Raw genomic sequence first — 15,869 nt, forward strand, 5'->3', positions numbered from 1 at the left:
GAATGCCAAAAATCAAGGAAATTAACTTTAGCTTAAATGTCTGTAAAAGGCTTTTGGGGAAAGGCAAAACTCAAAGCTGAAGGACAGGAGGAATTTACTTTTTAATTTTTGTGTTAAGGAGCCATCATACTGTGTGACAGATGCTGAGTTTTACTCTGATCTGCTGGAAGATGTACGATACCTACTCATAACAGATTCTAGATGTACATCAAAAGATACCTCCTGTTGTCTGGTTTCACGGTGGGATGGCTCAGAGATTCTCAGTGTGATGCCTGGGTATCAGTATTGCTTCCGCACCTGACCCCGAGGAAGGCTGAATCTAAATGTCCTGAATCCCCTGGGATGCCTGATACTTGAGGAACTGATGATTTTGAAATATTTAAGAACCAAAGATCAACACTTTAGTTGAAATTTAAAATGGTGCCATACGGAATTTTGGATCCAGCTAACCAGCTGCGAGGAAATGTTGATTACATGGTTTGCCAAAGCTCCTTGATGGTTGCATTATTTGTTATGTTCTGAAGCGAGTGTAACTCTTGCTGGAGGCCACGAACTAAAACTATTTCTAGTTTTTTTTTTTATTTCTAACTAAAACGAAGCAGGACTATCAGTGACTGGATACTGATCTTTTATTTACTTCAGGCATTTAACTGTTGCTTTGCTAGTGAATTCATTGTGTTCTTCTGTCGACACTTGAGAGCCGTCTATTGGTAACTGGTAGATCGTTCCATGTGTGTTGTACTTATGTGACGTGTGTGGTTGTGGCATGCTGGTTTCATAAACAGAGGGAAGGGACAAGATTTTAGCTGTTCAGAGATGTTCGCGGGCCTTGAAGTCTCCTGCAAGTGGGGCCGAGTCCTGGAGAAATCAATGGATGTTTTAATTTCCTAATGATTCTTTTTCATCAGGTAGACCCTGACTTTGAGGAAGAATGCCTGGAGTTTCAGCCCTCAGTAAGTATGAGCAAGAGCCTTCTTGTCTCCATCTGGTAGGGTGAGGCCAAGTGATCTGGAACCCTGTTTAAGAAACTGCCACTTGTCACTGAGTGCTGGGGAAGGGGAGCCATTAGGAAGCCTTAAAAGAGGGTCTTGTTCTATGCTTCCCTTGAAGGCAGTCATTACTCCTTGTGTTCCATTGGTCCAAGACTTCCAGTGATGATGCTCTTTCTGTGTGCTTAGTCAAGCGATCTCCGCCTTTAAGTTGGAGAAGCTGATGGTATCTTTGGGAATGCCCCTAGGTTAGAGACAGGGACGGCTCCTTAGAAGTCGGTCTTCTACAAATGAATGTTCTATTGCTGTTGACCTCAAACTATGACTGTCTCAGATTTTTTCAAGGAATGAGTTTGTGAAGTGGATAGTATCATTTAGGTGATGGAGGTAACACATGAGGCATGGTGCTCCTGTCATCTGCTTAGATGCTCAGTTGTCTAACCATCTGTCCTTTATGCAAATTCAGAAATAGATTTTATAATGTGGTTTGAAATTTAATGCCAACAGGATCTCTCTTTGGAGGCCATATTGCCAATTCATGCTGACTTGGAGGCCCTTGGGGGTTGAGTTGTCTACAATTACGGGTTAAAGAGGGCAGTGGTTGTGTTACATGAAAATGATGGATATCAATAGAACACTTCTCTTGTGGAGTGCTTCATTCTGGTCTAGGGTGAAAAAAAACAACAACAAAGCAAACATTTGCTACTGTGTTTGAGATGGTGTGTTCATGTGGTCATCTCTGGTGGGATATGGTAGGAGGTATTGAGGTTACTTGTTTTTGGGGGGTAAAGTTTTGAAAGAATTGAAAGGTTTTCAAGTGGATACGTTAATAAAGGGGTTTGGGGTGGAGATAATACAGAATGCAATTGTCTTTGGAAAGTACGAATTCTGTGGGAAGGGTGAACCTTGTAGTTATGTTTGAATACAGTGTTAGCTTTGGAAGGAAAGAAGAGGAGTTCTAAGGGCATCACATCATTAATTCCTGTACTTGGTCTTTCCCAGTTCTTGAGGGAGCTCAGGGGCATCCTGCTCCTTCCTTTAATCTGTAGAGCTCATTGTAAAAGCTGCCCTTGCAACTAACTGGAAGGTAGACAGCACTGACCTGGTCCAACTTTCTGCCAATGTGCAGGAAAATCTTTGCCCACCATCTGTGCACGGTGTTCATGTGGCTTGTCTTGGGAGGCTTGGGCTGGAAGCAGTATTATTTTTCATAAGGCAGCTCTCATCCCTGCACCTTCTTTACTTTGAGAGAAAAAATTGGCTTTGCGTGACTTGAATCTATGGGTATTAGTGCTGCCATCGGAGTTGTCACACAGAGCAAGTCTCCCCTCTGAGATTACTTTGAAGGAGAGCTGTGGCTTCTGTGCCTGAGAGCCGATGTGCAATTGAACCTTGAGCTCTGTGAGTAATGGGGCTGCTCTCCTGGACTGCTGATGTGCGAGGGGAGGTCTGGCATTTGTAGTGCAAGAGGAGGAACATAATGATCAAAAGCAGGGCAGGGAAGAGAGGCAGACCTGGGTTTAAATGGGAGACCCATCACGTATGAGCTGTGTGACTAAACAAGCTCCTTGCTCCTCCTCAGGCCTCCATTTCCTTACCTGTAAGAGTGGTGGATATGCTTGTTGTAAGGACGAAGTAATGTGTGCATAAGACGTGGCCCGTAGTAAGCTCTCAGTAAGCAGCATTTATGTAAGTTGCATCAGATCAGTAACATTTTTAGTGCCTTTATGTCCACAAGTTCATCTGGGCTGCACAGCAGCTGCGTGAAGGAGTTAGGGGAGATTTTATGATCTTTGTTGGACCAGTAAAGAACCAGAGAGTGGTCCTAACTCATCACCTGGTTCAGGTCTCTGAGAGTTCAGTCATCTCTTTATCTTTCTCATGCTTTTACATGCTGTGGTGGTGGAATGTGCCAGCAGGCTTGGGTGCAGGTCTGGACTGCATTGTCCTGGCTGCTCTGGAATGGTGCATGGGTGGTTAGTCTTCATGGGGAGGAGGGGTTGGGGGGGCTCATCCTGTACACCCAAGGCCATCAGCACAGCTCCTGCCCCTGCAAGGAGGCAGGAAGGAGTTTTTTTGCAACCCTCCCCCTCTTGTTGGCTAGGAAACTTGGGCAGAAAAGCTGGAGTTGTAAAAAGTTGGGGGGAAGAACCTTGATTCTGTTCTGGGTCACCTACTTCCCTGGGTTTGGCACCCAGTGCTCGTGGGAATCTTCACCTGGAATCCTACTTGGCTTCTTGGGCTTGTCCTTCTCAATTCATCAGCACCAGTGAGCCCCATGCACACTAGCTCTTGTCTGACAGCCTTTTGTACATGTGCCTTTCCTCCCACTAGGTGGCAAACGCTGACTGAACACAAAGAACATGAAGACGCTGTTGCTCAGTCACAGGTCCAGATAGAGTCATTTCATGCAATTTCAATTTTTCTTCAGTCTGCCGGCAGGTCTGAAGCTGAACTGAGCTCAGACGCTGAGCTATTTATCTCAGACCAGAATCGGGTCAGGGTTTATTTTGAAAGTGATGTGGAAGACTTTGCAGGTAAAAGTAGTTAGAAGAGGACAAATTCTATTCAGAGTTCTTTTTTCTTGAACTGAGACGTTTGGTACTCTCTAGTTGGTTCCTACTTGAGTGTAGATAGATCAACAAGTTGTGGGTTTGTTAAGGTAGCGCTGTAAGATATTGGAGGAGTGTATAGCAAGGAGGAGACAGAGCCTTTGAGTATTAAAAGAACCATTTGTATTTTCTTTGTTTCTCTATCCCTTCATCCCTCCTCTCTCTTCCTCTCCACCCCCCCACTCCCTTCTTCCTTTACCCATACAAAAGTTGGGGCTGCAGATAAACTCCTAGAGCACACTGTTGCCCTCCATCTTAGATGTTAGTCCCTAGAATTAAATTCTCTCAAGCTCTCTCCTTTGCCTGTTGGATTTAATTTTCTTTTATCCATTTCCCGTTTGGAAAGGAGTCAGTGCCTCAGCTCAAGCAAAGCAAGTTAGTGACAAAGAAAATGTGTTTTTCCTGGTAGTTGCAGGTGGATATTGTTGTCTTGCAAGGCTGTTAAAAATTAAAAATAATCCCACATAGAGTCTCAGCTCTGGGAGAGACCTCGCAAAGCATATGAAAAGGCGCGGTAGTCTGAACTTGGTGCTTAGATCTGCTCAGGCAGACGGGCTCTGGAGCCTAGAATATGTTCTTAACAGTTTCTCAGGAAAGCTTTCCTCATTGTTCATTAGTCTTGACTGTCAGAGATTTTCTTCAATCTCCGCCAAATCCCTTACATCGCAACAGAGGCCTCTTTTCCCCTGAATTGTCATTGGCAGTACTCCGTGATTAATTTCAAATGTTTTTTTCAGGGCTAGTCTGACTTCTCAGATATTTTTCTTGGCCACACTGGGATCTCTGTTTACGAACACCTGGGTTCAGGCTTACTTGATTTTCCTTTTCCTCCTGGGAAGTAGCTGTATCATATTATTGCTAGACAATTGAACTGTAGATTAACACAGTGTCCCATAACCAAATCCACAGGATGAGTTTTCTCAAAGTGCTTCTTTTCTCTTCCAACTACTGCAGACCGATGTAGCTATATGGACTTCTTCGTCACCTATAGCACTCTTTCCATCGACATCTGTTATTGTAACCCTGCATTGTTTAAACATTTTTATTGCAACACAAGAAGGTAGAGTGTCAGTATTCTTGGCGTGGGTGGCCGATTATCATCTTTTATGACTGCTCTGAAACTCTCATTCTTTTCCTGCCAACTGCTGATGTTCACTATTGTTTCTTCCCTGTTCCTGTGGACTGTGCAGTGATTGTAGTGAGTGAAGGGTCTGGCGTACAGAATCCATGACTTGATGACTTTTCCTCCTCAGGTGGATCCTGATCAGGATGCCTCTCGAAGCAGGTTGCGAAATGCCCAAGAAAAGATGGTGTACTCCTTGGTCTCTGTGCCTGAGGGCAATGACATCTCCTCCATTTTTGAGCTGGACCCCACCACCCTCCGTGGAGGTGATAGCCTTGTCCCAAGGTAGGGTTCTAAAATGACTTATCCCAAGTAAGTCAGAGCTGATATCTGTGGCCTGGCTGGGCTTCTTGGGTTCCAAATCACCATTTCCTTTCTCGAAGCTCTTGTAAAAGATTTGTTCTGGTTGCCTATTGGAATGGTGTCTGATTTTTTTTTTTTTTTTAATGGCTCATCAATTAGTAAGTTCTCTGTAGTTGGACAAGAAGTGCTTTATTGAGGTAAACAAGTCAAAACCATAAGCTCAAATAGCTTGATATATATTTTTTTAATGTTTTACTTAATTTTGAGAAAGAGAGAGAGTATGTGTGTGTGTGTGTGTGTGTGTGAGAGAGAGAGAGAGAGAGAGAGAGAGAGAGAGCGAGCGAGCAGGGGAGGGGCAGAGAGAGAGGAAGGCACAGAATCTGAAGCAGCCTCCAGGCTCTGAGCAGCAGGAAGCCCCTGACAACAGGGCTTGAACTAGCAAAATGTGAGATTATGACCTGAGCCGAAGTCATATGCTTAACTGAGCCACCCGGGCGCCCCTCAAGTAGCTCCATAATTCTAGTTTCCTCTACTCTCTTCCACATTCCCACACTTGAGAGATCTCCTAGTTAACTGAAGAAACAATTATAAAGAAATTCTGGAAAAAGGAACATTTGCAGTTCACTGAATATAGTAATATATTGAGATGTCAGACCAGTGTTCTTTGTACTTTTATTAAATTTGACTCTTAGTTTTGTTACATAACAATGCCTTTTGGTGGAGGGATTAACTGGCTTCTAAATGGGATGAAAGGTCATGCTTAACCCCAAAACCAGCAACAGTATTGTTAGTAATGGCTTACATTTATTGAGTGCTGACTGCATGCTATGTTGAATGCAAAATACTTTGTGTTACATCATTTCATCTGTACAAAAGGTTATCTTTCCCTTCCTATAGAAAAAGAAACTGAAGCTCAGAGAGTTCGAGCAACTTCTCACATGTCAGCCAGTTCCTTTGCAGAGCTCGAAATCTTAAATGCTTAAGACAGACAGGGTTGTGTGGGCAGTTCTGACTCTTGAATACAGCAGTGGTTAGTAGCACTCTTGTTGGCATTTGTAGGTTTTACACATTATTTTTGACATACAGACAAGTATTTAATGAATACAAATGTTTTAGAAATAAAAGTTTATAACATTTGTTAGGTTAAAAAAAATCGGGGTTTTTTTTTTTTTTCATAAGGAGAAAAATGTGAAATAGGGGATTATGGAAAGCAGTTACATTGTTTTATGAGCCATGGTGTCTGATTCATTTCTGTATTTTGGGGGTTTGACACCCTATTAACAAAATTCTGATTCATATACATACCTGGTTACAAATAGTAAGATTTAACAGCTCCCTTGCAATCTCCAGTTACTTTTCAAACAGAGACAGCAGGAGAAGCTTCATTCCACGGACTGAACCCAGACTCAATAACCTATTAATGCAAATTAACTACTGATCATTTTCCATAAAGGACATTTGACCGTGTATGCACTTTTTAAAATTACGTTTAGATCCAAGTCAAACATTAGAGAGACCCAAAGATCCTGCCCAGAATGTCCCAGAAGTTAGTAGACTCCAGTCCCTGTTTGTAAGCCTGTCTTTAAAAAAAACCTACCAGCATGTGCTGAGTTGGTATCAGCGGCCAAAGCACGAGTCGCCTGGGTGGATGGAGCAGTCGAATGCCTGTTGGCAGCATAAGTATTCGAGCAAGGTGTGACATCTGCAGATCTGCTGACATTTGGTTTCCTTCATTTCTTCCTCTCCACACCTGCTTTGGCCCAGAGCAATGCCCCATGTCAGTGAGACTGGTCTCTGCAGTGCGGGTGCTCTCAGCACTAGAGGAGTACCTTCTCTTGTGCTGTCAGAGTGATGAATGGAGGACAGTGTCCATGTGGAAGAGTACTTGACATTGCAAGGAGGCCTTTCCTTGCCACCCAGTAAAATTGTCAATTGGTTCTTCAACTCTGCTGGGTTGTTAATTCCTTGAGAATCTGGGGGAAAGCTACAGATGTTCCTCCAGGAAATCCCAAGTATGTGCACAGCTTTGCATTCTCCAGGTTTGGAAGCCCTGATTGAGCTGATGTACACTGATTTTTTTTTTAACATACTTTTTTAATGTTTTTTTTTTTTTTTGAGAGGGAAAGAGCACGTGAGCATACGTGAGTGGGAGAGGAGCTGGATGGGGGTGGGGCGGTGGGGGACAGAGGATCTGAAGCAGGCTCGATGTGGCTCTGGAACCCACAAACCACGACATCATGACCTGAGCCAAAGTCAGACGCTGAACTGAATGAGTTGTCCCCAGTTTTTTTGTTTTGTTTTGTTTTTGTTTTTTTACAGTAACAGACTTGTTGAGATACAATTCATATACCATACAATTCACCTACAGTGCTCAATTCAGTAGTTTTTATGAACAATGCTGGACAACTATCATCACAGTTTTAGATCATTCTTCCCAAAAAAGAACACCACACCCTTTCTCAGTTACTGTTATTTCCCTGTTCTCCACATCCAACCTTAGACTTACCTGCTTCATGTCTTTATTGATCTGCCTGATCTGGACATTTCATCTAAATGGAATCATGTATCATGCGCTCTTTTGTGACTGGTGTATTTCACTTAGTATTTTTAAGGTTCATTCATGTTAAAGCATATTTTAGCCCTTCATTTTATTTTATTGTTGAATAATATTTCATTATATGGTTATAACACGTTGTATTTATCCACTTATTTTTTTTAATTATAAATTTTTTTTTAATGTTTGTGTATTTTTGAGAGAGAGAGAGCATGAACAGTGGGGGGGCATTGCAGAGAGGGAGGAAGACACAGACTGTGAAGCAGGCTCCAAGCTGTCAGTAGAGAGTCCGTTGCAGGGCTTAAGCCCACAAACCATTGAGATCATGACCTGAGCCGAAGTCAGACACTTAAACTGAATGAGCTACCCAGGTGCCCCATCTACTTATTTTTTTATTTTATTTTATTTTTAAATGTTCATTTATCTATTTTGAGAGAGAGCAGGGAGGGGCAGAGAGAGAGGTAGAACTGTCAGCTCAGAGCCCAATGGGCGGCTTGCACCACGAATCTGGAAACTGTGACCTGAGCTGAAGTCCAGAGTCGGATGCTTAACTGACTGAGCCACCTGGGTGCCCTTGTTTTCTTTTTTATTTATTTTTTATTTTATTATTTAAAAAAAAAATTTTTTTTAATGTTTATTTATTTCTGACAGAGACAGAGCATGAGTGGGGGAGGGTCAGAGAGAGAGAGAGAGACACAGAATCTGAAACAGGCTCCAGACTCTGAGCTGGCAGCACAGAGCCCGACGCGGGGCCCAAACTCACAAACCGTGAGATCATGACCTGAGCCGAAGTCGGTTGCTTAACTGACTGAGCTACCCAGGCGCCCCCTTATTTTCTTTTTTAAAAAAAGGGTTGGGAGTGCCTAATTGGCTCAGTTAGTTGGGTGTCTGATTCTTGATCACATCTCAGGTCTTGATCTTACAGTTGTGACTTCAAGCCCCACTTTGGGCTCCATGCTGGGTGTGAAACCTCCTTAAAGAAGAAAAAAAAAAAGGGCTAATACCTAATCCTTTTTTTTATATATATATTTAAAATTTACTCTTTCATTTATTTATTTATGTTTTAAGTACTCTTTATGCTCAAAGGGGCTCAGCCTCACGACCTCAAGATGAAGAGTTGTGTGCTTTTCTGACTGAGCCAGCCAGGTGCCCTGTATTTACCCACTTATTACTTGATGCCCATTTGTGTTGTTGCCCTTTTTGGCTATTATGCCACTTTGAACATTCTTGTACACATTCTGGGGGGACATAAGTTTTCATTCTCTTGGGTATATACCTAGGACTGGAATGCTATGTCATGCAGTAACTCTATGTAACATTTTGAGGAGCTGCCAGATGGTTTTTCAACATGGATCCAGCATTTTACATTCCTACCACCTGTGTCTGAGGGTTCCACTTTTTCTACATTCTTTCCAATACTTGTTACTCTTTTTGTTTGTTTGTTTGAGTTATCTTGGTAAGTGTGAGGTGGTATCTCGTTGTGTTTCTTTTTTTTTTTTAATTTTTTTAATGTTTAATTTTGAGAGAGAGAGCTTGGAGCGGGGGAAGGACAGAGAAGAGAGGGAGTCACAGAATCTGAAGCAGGCTCTGGGCCTCTGTGCTGATAGCACAGAGCCTGATGTGGGGCTTGAAGTCACGAACTGCAAGATCATGACCTGAGCCAAAGTTGGATGCCTAACCAACTGAGCCACCAGGCACCCCTCTCATTGTGGTTTTGATTTTTCTGTCTGTGAGGTTCATCATCGTTTCATGTGCGTATTGGCTACTTGTGTATCATCTTAGGAGAAGTATCTCTTCACATCCTTTGCCCATTATTTTTTGCCCATTTCAAAAATTGAGTTGTCTTTTTATTATTGAGTTTTAAGTGTTCTTTTTTTTCTCAAGACAGATCCCTTACCAGGTAAGTGATTTGCTAGAATTTTCGACCATTCTCTAGGTTGTCTTTTCACTTTCTAGATGGTATCTCTTGAAGTACAAAAGTTTTTAATTTTGTCCAATTCCTATCTGTTTTTTCGTTGATTGCTTATGCTTTCAGTTTCTTAAACCATTGCACATTCCAAGGTCACAAACATTTATGCTCATGTTTTCTTTTAAGACTTTTATGGTTTTTGGTTTTTACTCTTAGGTCTTTGATCCACTCTGAGATCCTTTTTAAATGTGATTTGGGTAGGGTAGATTGCCTTTTAAAAGCTTCCTTTCTCATTGACTTGTTAACTAGATAGGTACAGGTTTGTAAAACCCATTTCCATTTTGGTTTAAGTAAATTTCCATATGTTGTGTCCTCTCTTCAGGAAGTTATCTAATGCATTTGTTCAGGTTCCCAGAAGACAAGGGAATGACGTTTATCTTACATGTTAAATGTTTTAGTTTGCAAGGGATAGCAAAAAACAGAACCCTGTGATGTAAAATACCACATTGTTCCATCACAAGGTGCTTCATGCATTTCCTTGGCAAGAGGAGTGAGCATGTTGGCCATATTCCCCAGTGGGTTGGAAATTTGCATGATGCTGTAGGAAGGGGAGGTCTAAGCTTTTAGGTAACATAGCCAAATTGGAAAACTGTCTTTGTGGATAGTTGTCCATGGGTAGATGGATTCTAAACTCTTAAACAATGGAAGCCTTGCATTCACCATGGGAGAAGTGTCCGGCATGGTCTACTAGTATTGATTACCAGTTACAGTCTTGAGCTTGGTCTTAACTTTAAAAATTTTTATTCATTCTTGCCCCTGACCAACAATGTGAGAGCCAGAATTGAATGGGCTTCCCATTCATTTGTCCTGTGGAGGAATCAAAAAACTTTAGGAGTAGTACACTCATTTCCCTGCATCTTAAAGTTGTGCTAAATATTGCTTGTTTGAAGATGAGGAAGACTGAAAGTAGATAAATGAATGTCTCTGAAATGTTATCAGCAAAGGAATTTTTGTGATAGTCAATGGTTAGAAGAATCTTTCCAAGCCGAAGTGAAAAGGATAATGGCAAATCCTGGGTATACTGAATAAGATAATAAAATTCCAGTATATGTAAAATAGACGCCTTAGATGAACACTGGGAGAGCATCTAACTTTGTGACTGCTTTTGTAATTGTCCTGATACTATGGCTTTTGAGTTAAGGATTGGGAATGAGACTTGGGATGAATTGATAGAACACCCTTTTGTGTCTCAAATATAATTTGACATAGAACTTTACAGAAGGTAATCATCCAATTAAAAGCTAAGCTCCAGGCTTTGGTTATATTTTGAAATTCAGAGAATTAGTCCATGTCACTCAGACAAAAAAGAATTGGCACATCTCTGTCAGGTTTCTTCTTCATGTTGCTTGATGTGTATTCATTCTAGTTAAATATCACTATGGTTGCCCTTACTTGGAATATTCAGGACAGGTATAATGAACAAAAGCGGAAGGCAGAGAGTGTGTACTAAAGATAGATGTCTGGTTTGATGTCCCTTGCCCCCACCTCTTTTCCATGTCTCTACCATTGCTCTAAATTCCTCTTAATGCAAATATCTTCTTTGGTCCCTTGTCTGCCCGAGCCCCAACAGTGTTTAAAGTTCCAATTCAAGTTTTCTGTATCAGAAAATGTCCATGACTTTGTGTAGCCTCATTGATCTCCTCCTCTAAAAGTCCTTCAGTGCGTACCTTGACTGTCTCCCAACTTAATGCTTTTTCATTTGCATTTCATGTTACTTACTATTGTTTGGTGTTCATTGGTCTTGTCTCACTGATGGGGTGGATTCCTGATGCAAAAATGATGCCACTATTTCAACTACTTCCTTAAGCAAAATTGGAAAATGTTGTAAAATTATCCATGTCCATTGTAAAGCCACAAAAATGTGTTAACATCGTGGAGAGCAAAGAAGCAAATAACGATTATGTAAAATTTAACCATTCAGATATAAACACTGTTAACATTAGGGTTTATGTAGTTTTAGACAAGTCTCTGGGCATGCAGAATACCTCTGTATAATTAGCCATTAATAAAAATTATAAGCTATTTTTAACAATTTTTCATTGAATGATATGTTCTGTACATATTTCCACGTAAATATCGATTGTAATCTTTTTTAAATAACTTTTTAGTATTCCACTGCATGTACAATAATTAGTTAGTCCGTTATTGAGACATTGGATTGTTTAGTTTTTTACTACCGTATATAATGCCTTGTTGAACATACTTATGCCCCAGTTTGTACTTGGGTTGTCATCTCTTAGGCGAACCATCTAAAAATGAGATTGCTAGTTGAAAAGATAGGTACATTTTACTTGCTTTACAAAGTGCCAGACTCCCTTCTAGAGTTTAATTTGTTGACACTGTCACCGTGAGTGCGGGGAGAGGTCATTTCCCTAAACTCTTGTAAATACTGGGTTATGTCGGTCTCTTAAGATCTTTGGAAGACATTCAGTAAAAAGATGCGTAGTTTTTATTTGTGTAAATTGTATATTAAGGAAATTAAATGTATACTTGCAAGTTTATTGGCAGTTTATATTGCTTTATTAAGTTACTGGCTGATGTCATTGTCTTATTTTCCTTTCCACTTTTCCCATTTTTTTCTTACTGATTTAAAGATCTCTTTATATATGCAGATTAATTACCTTTTTATGCTTTGTGTTATTCTTTTATTTTCCCAAGTTGTCCTTTTTCTTTCAGCTTTGTTCATGATGTTTTTTTGTTTTTTTTTTTTTTTGCTTTATGGAAGATGAAAAATGTAAACAATATTCTAAGATGTATCCCTCTTTTACTTTTAAAATTGGTGAACCTTGTATGTTGCTATGTGCTTCAAAGGCCTTCCTTACCACAAGATTATTAAATATTGACTCACATTTTATCCTGGTAATTTTATTTTTTGCTTCATGGATCCATAGGAAAATTTCATGCATTGCTCTATCATTTCTCATGATATGCATTAATATATACTCAGTAGTTTTTGTTACTCTGTCTCATGCTCCGTTCTGGGATATTCATTCACAGGAGTGATCTTACATTTAGAAATACAGCATATCACAATGTTAGAATCATTATGAATGATTTTTTATTGTAAATACATTAAAACATATTTTGGTGTGCATTCATTTGTGCCTCGGTTTATATTGTCTAGTGTATGTAGCAGGAAACCATTTTGGTATCCCGTTTTATTTTAATAGAATATATTCTAGTCCAGTGGCTTTAGAGAACCTAAAAATTCCTGTCACCCAAATCCTTTTATTTTTCCCCCCAGAAACTCCTATGTCCGACTCAGACACCTTTGCACTAATACCTGGGTTCATAGCACAAATATCCCAATCGACAAGGAAGAAGAAAAACCTGTAATGCTGAAAGTAAGTTCTGGAACTTGGCTGCCTCCTTTGGTCTTGTGCTCCCTAATGAAAGGGCTCCTTTGAGGACACATTGGGGAGGAGGGAGCTGCATTTTGTTGCTTTGGCCAGAGGTAGTCATGGACAGACTTGAATGCAGTGAAAGAATTCTCTCCAAGGGACTTGGCTAAAGCAAGCCTAGGCTTTTTTAAATAACCAGAACCTTTTATTCCATGGCTTTTGCCCTAAAGGTTGAGCAATTGTCTGGATTTCATGTCTGTTTGAAGGATGATTTTGGCTGGGGGAGTGTTTGCTTGTGCCTTGAGGCACATCACATACCTAGTTGGTTTTCCCCAATCTTTATTATTTCTTTCTCTCTGTCTTTAAATAAACACTTTTATTTTTTTGGAAGTTCTCTTAGCCCCTTTAATTTCTCTCCCTGAAGCCCACCTCTCCTTCCCTACCTTCTCTAGGGTCATAAAACATAAAAACACACACATAGGGATTTTGTTTTGAAAAAGTCAAATGATACTCTTAGTTTGTTTTTTTAGTGATGGGGGAGGTTACTGGAATTTTTTTTTCTATTTTTATGAACATTTTCAAGTATATAGAAAAGTTAAAAGATTGGTACAGTGTCTGCCCATATGATACTCTGAGTCAATAATTATTTTGCTCATTTGTTTTTTCCCTATGTGTTTGCTTACTTATTTTTATTTATTAAAAAAATTAGTGTTTGTTTATTTTTGAGAGAGAGCGTAAGCAGAGGAAGGGCAGAGAGAGAGGGAAACACAGAATCCGAAGCAAGCTCCAGGCTCTGAGCTGTCTGCACAGAACCCGACCCAGACTCAAACTCATGAAATGTGAGATCATAACCTGAAGTTGGATGGTTAACCAACTGAGCCACGTAGTCTCCCGCCTATTTATTTATTTTTAAATGTTTTATTTTGAAAGAGAGCACGTGTGTGCATGCACACGCACAAGTCGGGGAGGCTCAGAGAGGCAGGAGGGCGGGGGGAGAGAGAGAATCCCAAACAGGCCCCAAATGTGAGGCTCATTCTCAGGAACCAAGAGATCTTGATCTGAGCTGAAATCAAGATTCACATGCTTAACCCACTGAGCCACTCAGGCACACCTCCCTATGTGTTTATAAACATGTTTTACAATTGTAACAGTCTTAACATACTTCTTTTCACAAATGAAGGTGTAAAATGATATCAGAGACCCCTTTCTGCCTCCTTCTTTCCCCACAGTAACAATCTCTAGAGGTAACAACTGTTAATGATTTGAGGTACTTCGTTTCATATGTTTTTCTGTGTCTAGTTGATTCTAACTGCGAGATAGCTCCAGCTACTTGGATTGCCCAGTGTCACATAAATAGTATTTTGATTAATGTTTTACTGTCTCAGTCCAAGAGACAATCCCATAAAGACCATTTTGCTTTTCAGATTGGCACCTCCCCTGTGAAGGAGGATAAGGAAGCATTTGCTATAGTTCCGGTTTCTCCTGCTGAGGTTCGGGACCTGGATTTTGCCAATGACGCCAGCAAGGTGCTGGGCTCTATAGCTGGGAAGCTGGAGAAAGGCACCATCACTCAGAATGAAAGAAGGTAAGGGCTTCACGTAAGAACCAGACATATTCAACCTCACCCACTGTGGAGCTCTTAAATCTGTTGTTTGCAGAAAGAGAAAATGCCAACTCTGAACAGCTTTGTGTGAGAGGGTCAGGCCTTAACATTTATATGTGGCTTTAACTTGTGATTTTCAAGAACCACACTCACTTCTTTGAAAGTCTCTAAAATTGTAAAGACCTTTTTCCTCAGTCTCTAGTTTGGCCTCTAGAACTTTCTAATAAATGATGGGGGCCACGGTTACTCTGACGTAAAATTTGAAGGCTCATATTTTGTAAAGGTGTTTATCCTTTTGTGGACAATAATGTGTTGTGTGTATTTTACTCTTTTTGGTCATTGGTCCTCACTTTTGAGGAAATTGGGAAGAAAGGACTTGTTTGCGTTTAAGTGCCTCATTAGGCCTGGGTCTTTCAAGGTAAAGTTTTCAACCTGTTACACGTCGAACATTTCCCATCTCTAATAGCTTCTTTGCTCTCAAGGTCTGTAACCAAGCTGCTGGAAGACTTGGTTTACTTTGTCACTGGTGGCACTAACTCTGGTCAAGATGTGCTTGAAGTGGTCTTCTCCAAGCCTAACAGAGAACGGCAGAAGCTGATGAGAGAACAGAATATTCTCAAGCAGGTCTGTGAGATGCAACATATTGGGATCTCTGTAAGAAATCAGTGGGATCACTGCTCTTACAGAGGGACATGACTGGTTCCCACCTGGAAGGCTTGATCAGCTGACTTTTGAAGAAAACAGACTTGATTTTATAGAGCAGTTCTAAGTTCATAACAGTAATGCATGGAAAGCACAGAGTTCACATATACCTCATGCTTCTACATATGCATAGCCTCACCTATCATTAATATCCTCCGCTGTAGTGATACATTTGTTACAATTGCTGAACGTACATTGACACATCATAATTTCCCCAAATCTAGAGTTGACATTGGGGTTCACTCTTGGTGGTATGCATTCTCTGGATTTAGGCAAATGTATAATAACATACCCATCATGATAGATTCATACAGAGTATTGTCACTGACCTAAAAACTTTCTGTACTCTGCCTGTTCATCCCTCCCTGCCCTCAACCCCTGGCACCCACTGATCCTTTTATTGCCTCCGTCGTTTTGCCTTTTCCAGAATGTCATGTGGTTGAAATCATACACTATGTAGCCTTTCTCTCAATAATATGCATCTAAGGTTCCTCTGTGTCTTTTCATGGCTTCATAGCTCAGTTAAATTTTTTTTTTAATGTTTGCTTTTGAGAGAGAGAGAGAGAGAGAGAGAGAGAAAGAGAGAGAGAGGGAGGGAGGGAGGGAGGGAGACAGAATCTGAAGCAGTCTCCAGGCTCTGAGCTGATGGCACAGAGCCCGATGCAGGGCTCGA

At 40.8% G+C, this 15,869-nt stretch overlaps 1 protein-coding gene across 2 annotated transcripts in view; it reads left to right on the forward strand.

Annotated features, from left to right (window-relative positions):
- Positions 1-15,869, forward strand: part of ITPR1 (inositol 1,4,5-trisphosphate receptor type 1) — a 326,172-nt gene that overhangs the window by 138,473 nt on the left and 171,830 nt on the right. Inside the window, exons 12-16 of one of the 2 annotated variants that reach the window (XM_007076615.3) lie at positions 909-953; positions 4,855-5,009; positions 12,795-12,894; positions 14,316-14,476; positions 14,977-15,118. In XM_007076615.3, coding sequence (XP_007076677.1) covers positions 909-953; positions 4,855-5,009; positions 12,795-12,894; positions 14,316-14,476; positions 14,977-15,118 — 603 coding nt within the window. The remainder of the gene's footprint in view (positions 1-908; positions 954-4,854; positions 5,010-12,794; positions 12,895-14,315; positions 14,477-14,976; positions 15,119-15,869) is intronic. The other variant, XM_015535056.2, reaches the window with a different exon arrangement.

The sequence above is a fragment of the Panthera tigris genome, chromosome A2 (genome assembly GCF_018350195.1).
Source record: "Panthera tigris isolate Pti1 chromosome A2, P.tigris_Pti1_mat1.1, whole genome shotgun sequence".
Taxonomy (NCBI): Eukaryota; Metazoa; Chordata; class Mammalia; order Carnivora; family Felidae; genus Panthera; species Panthera tigris.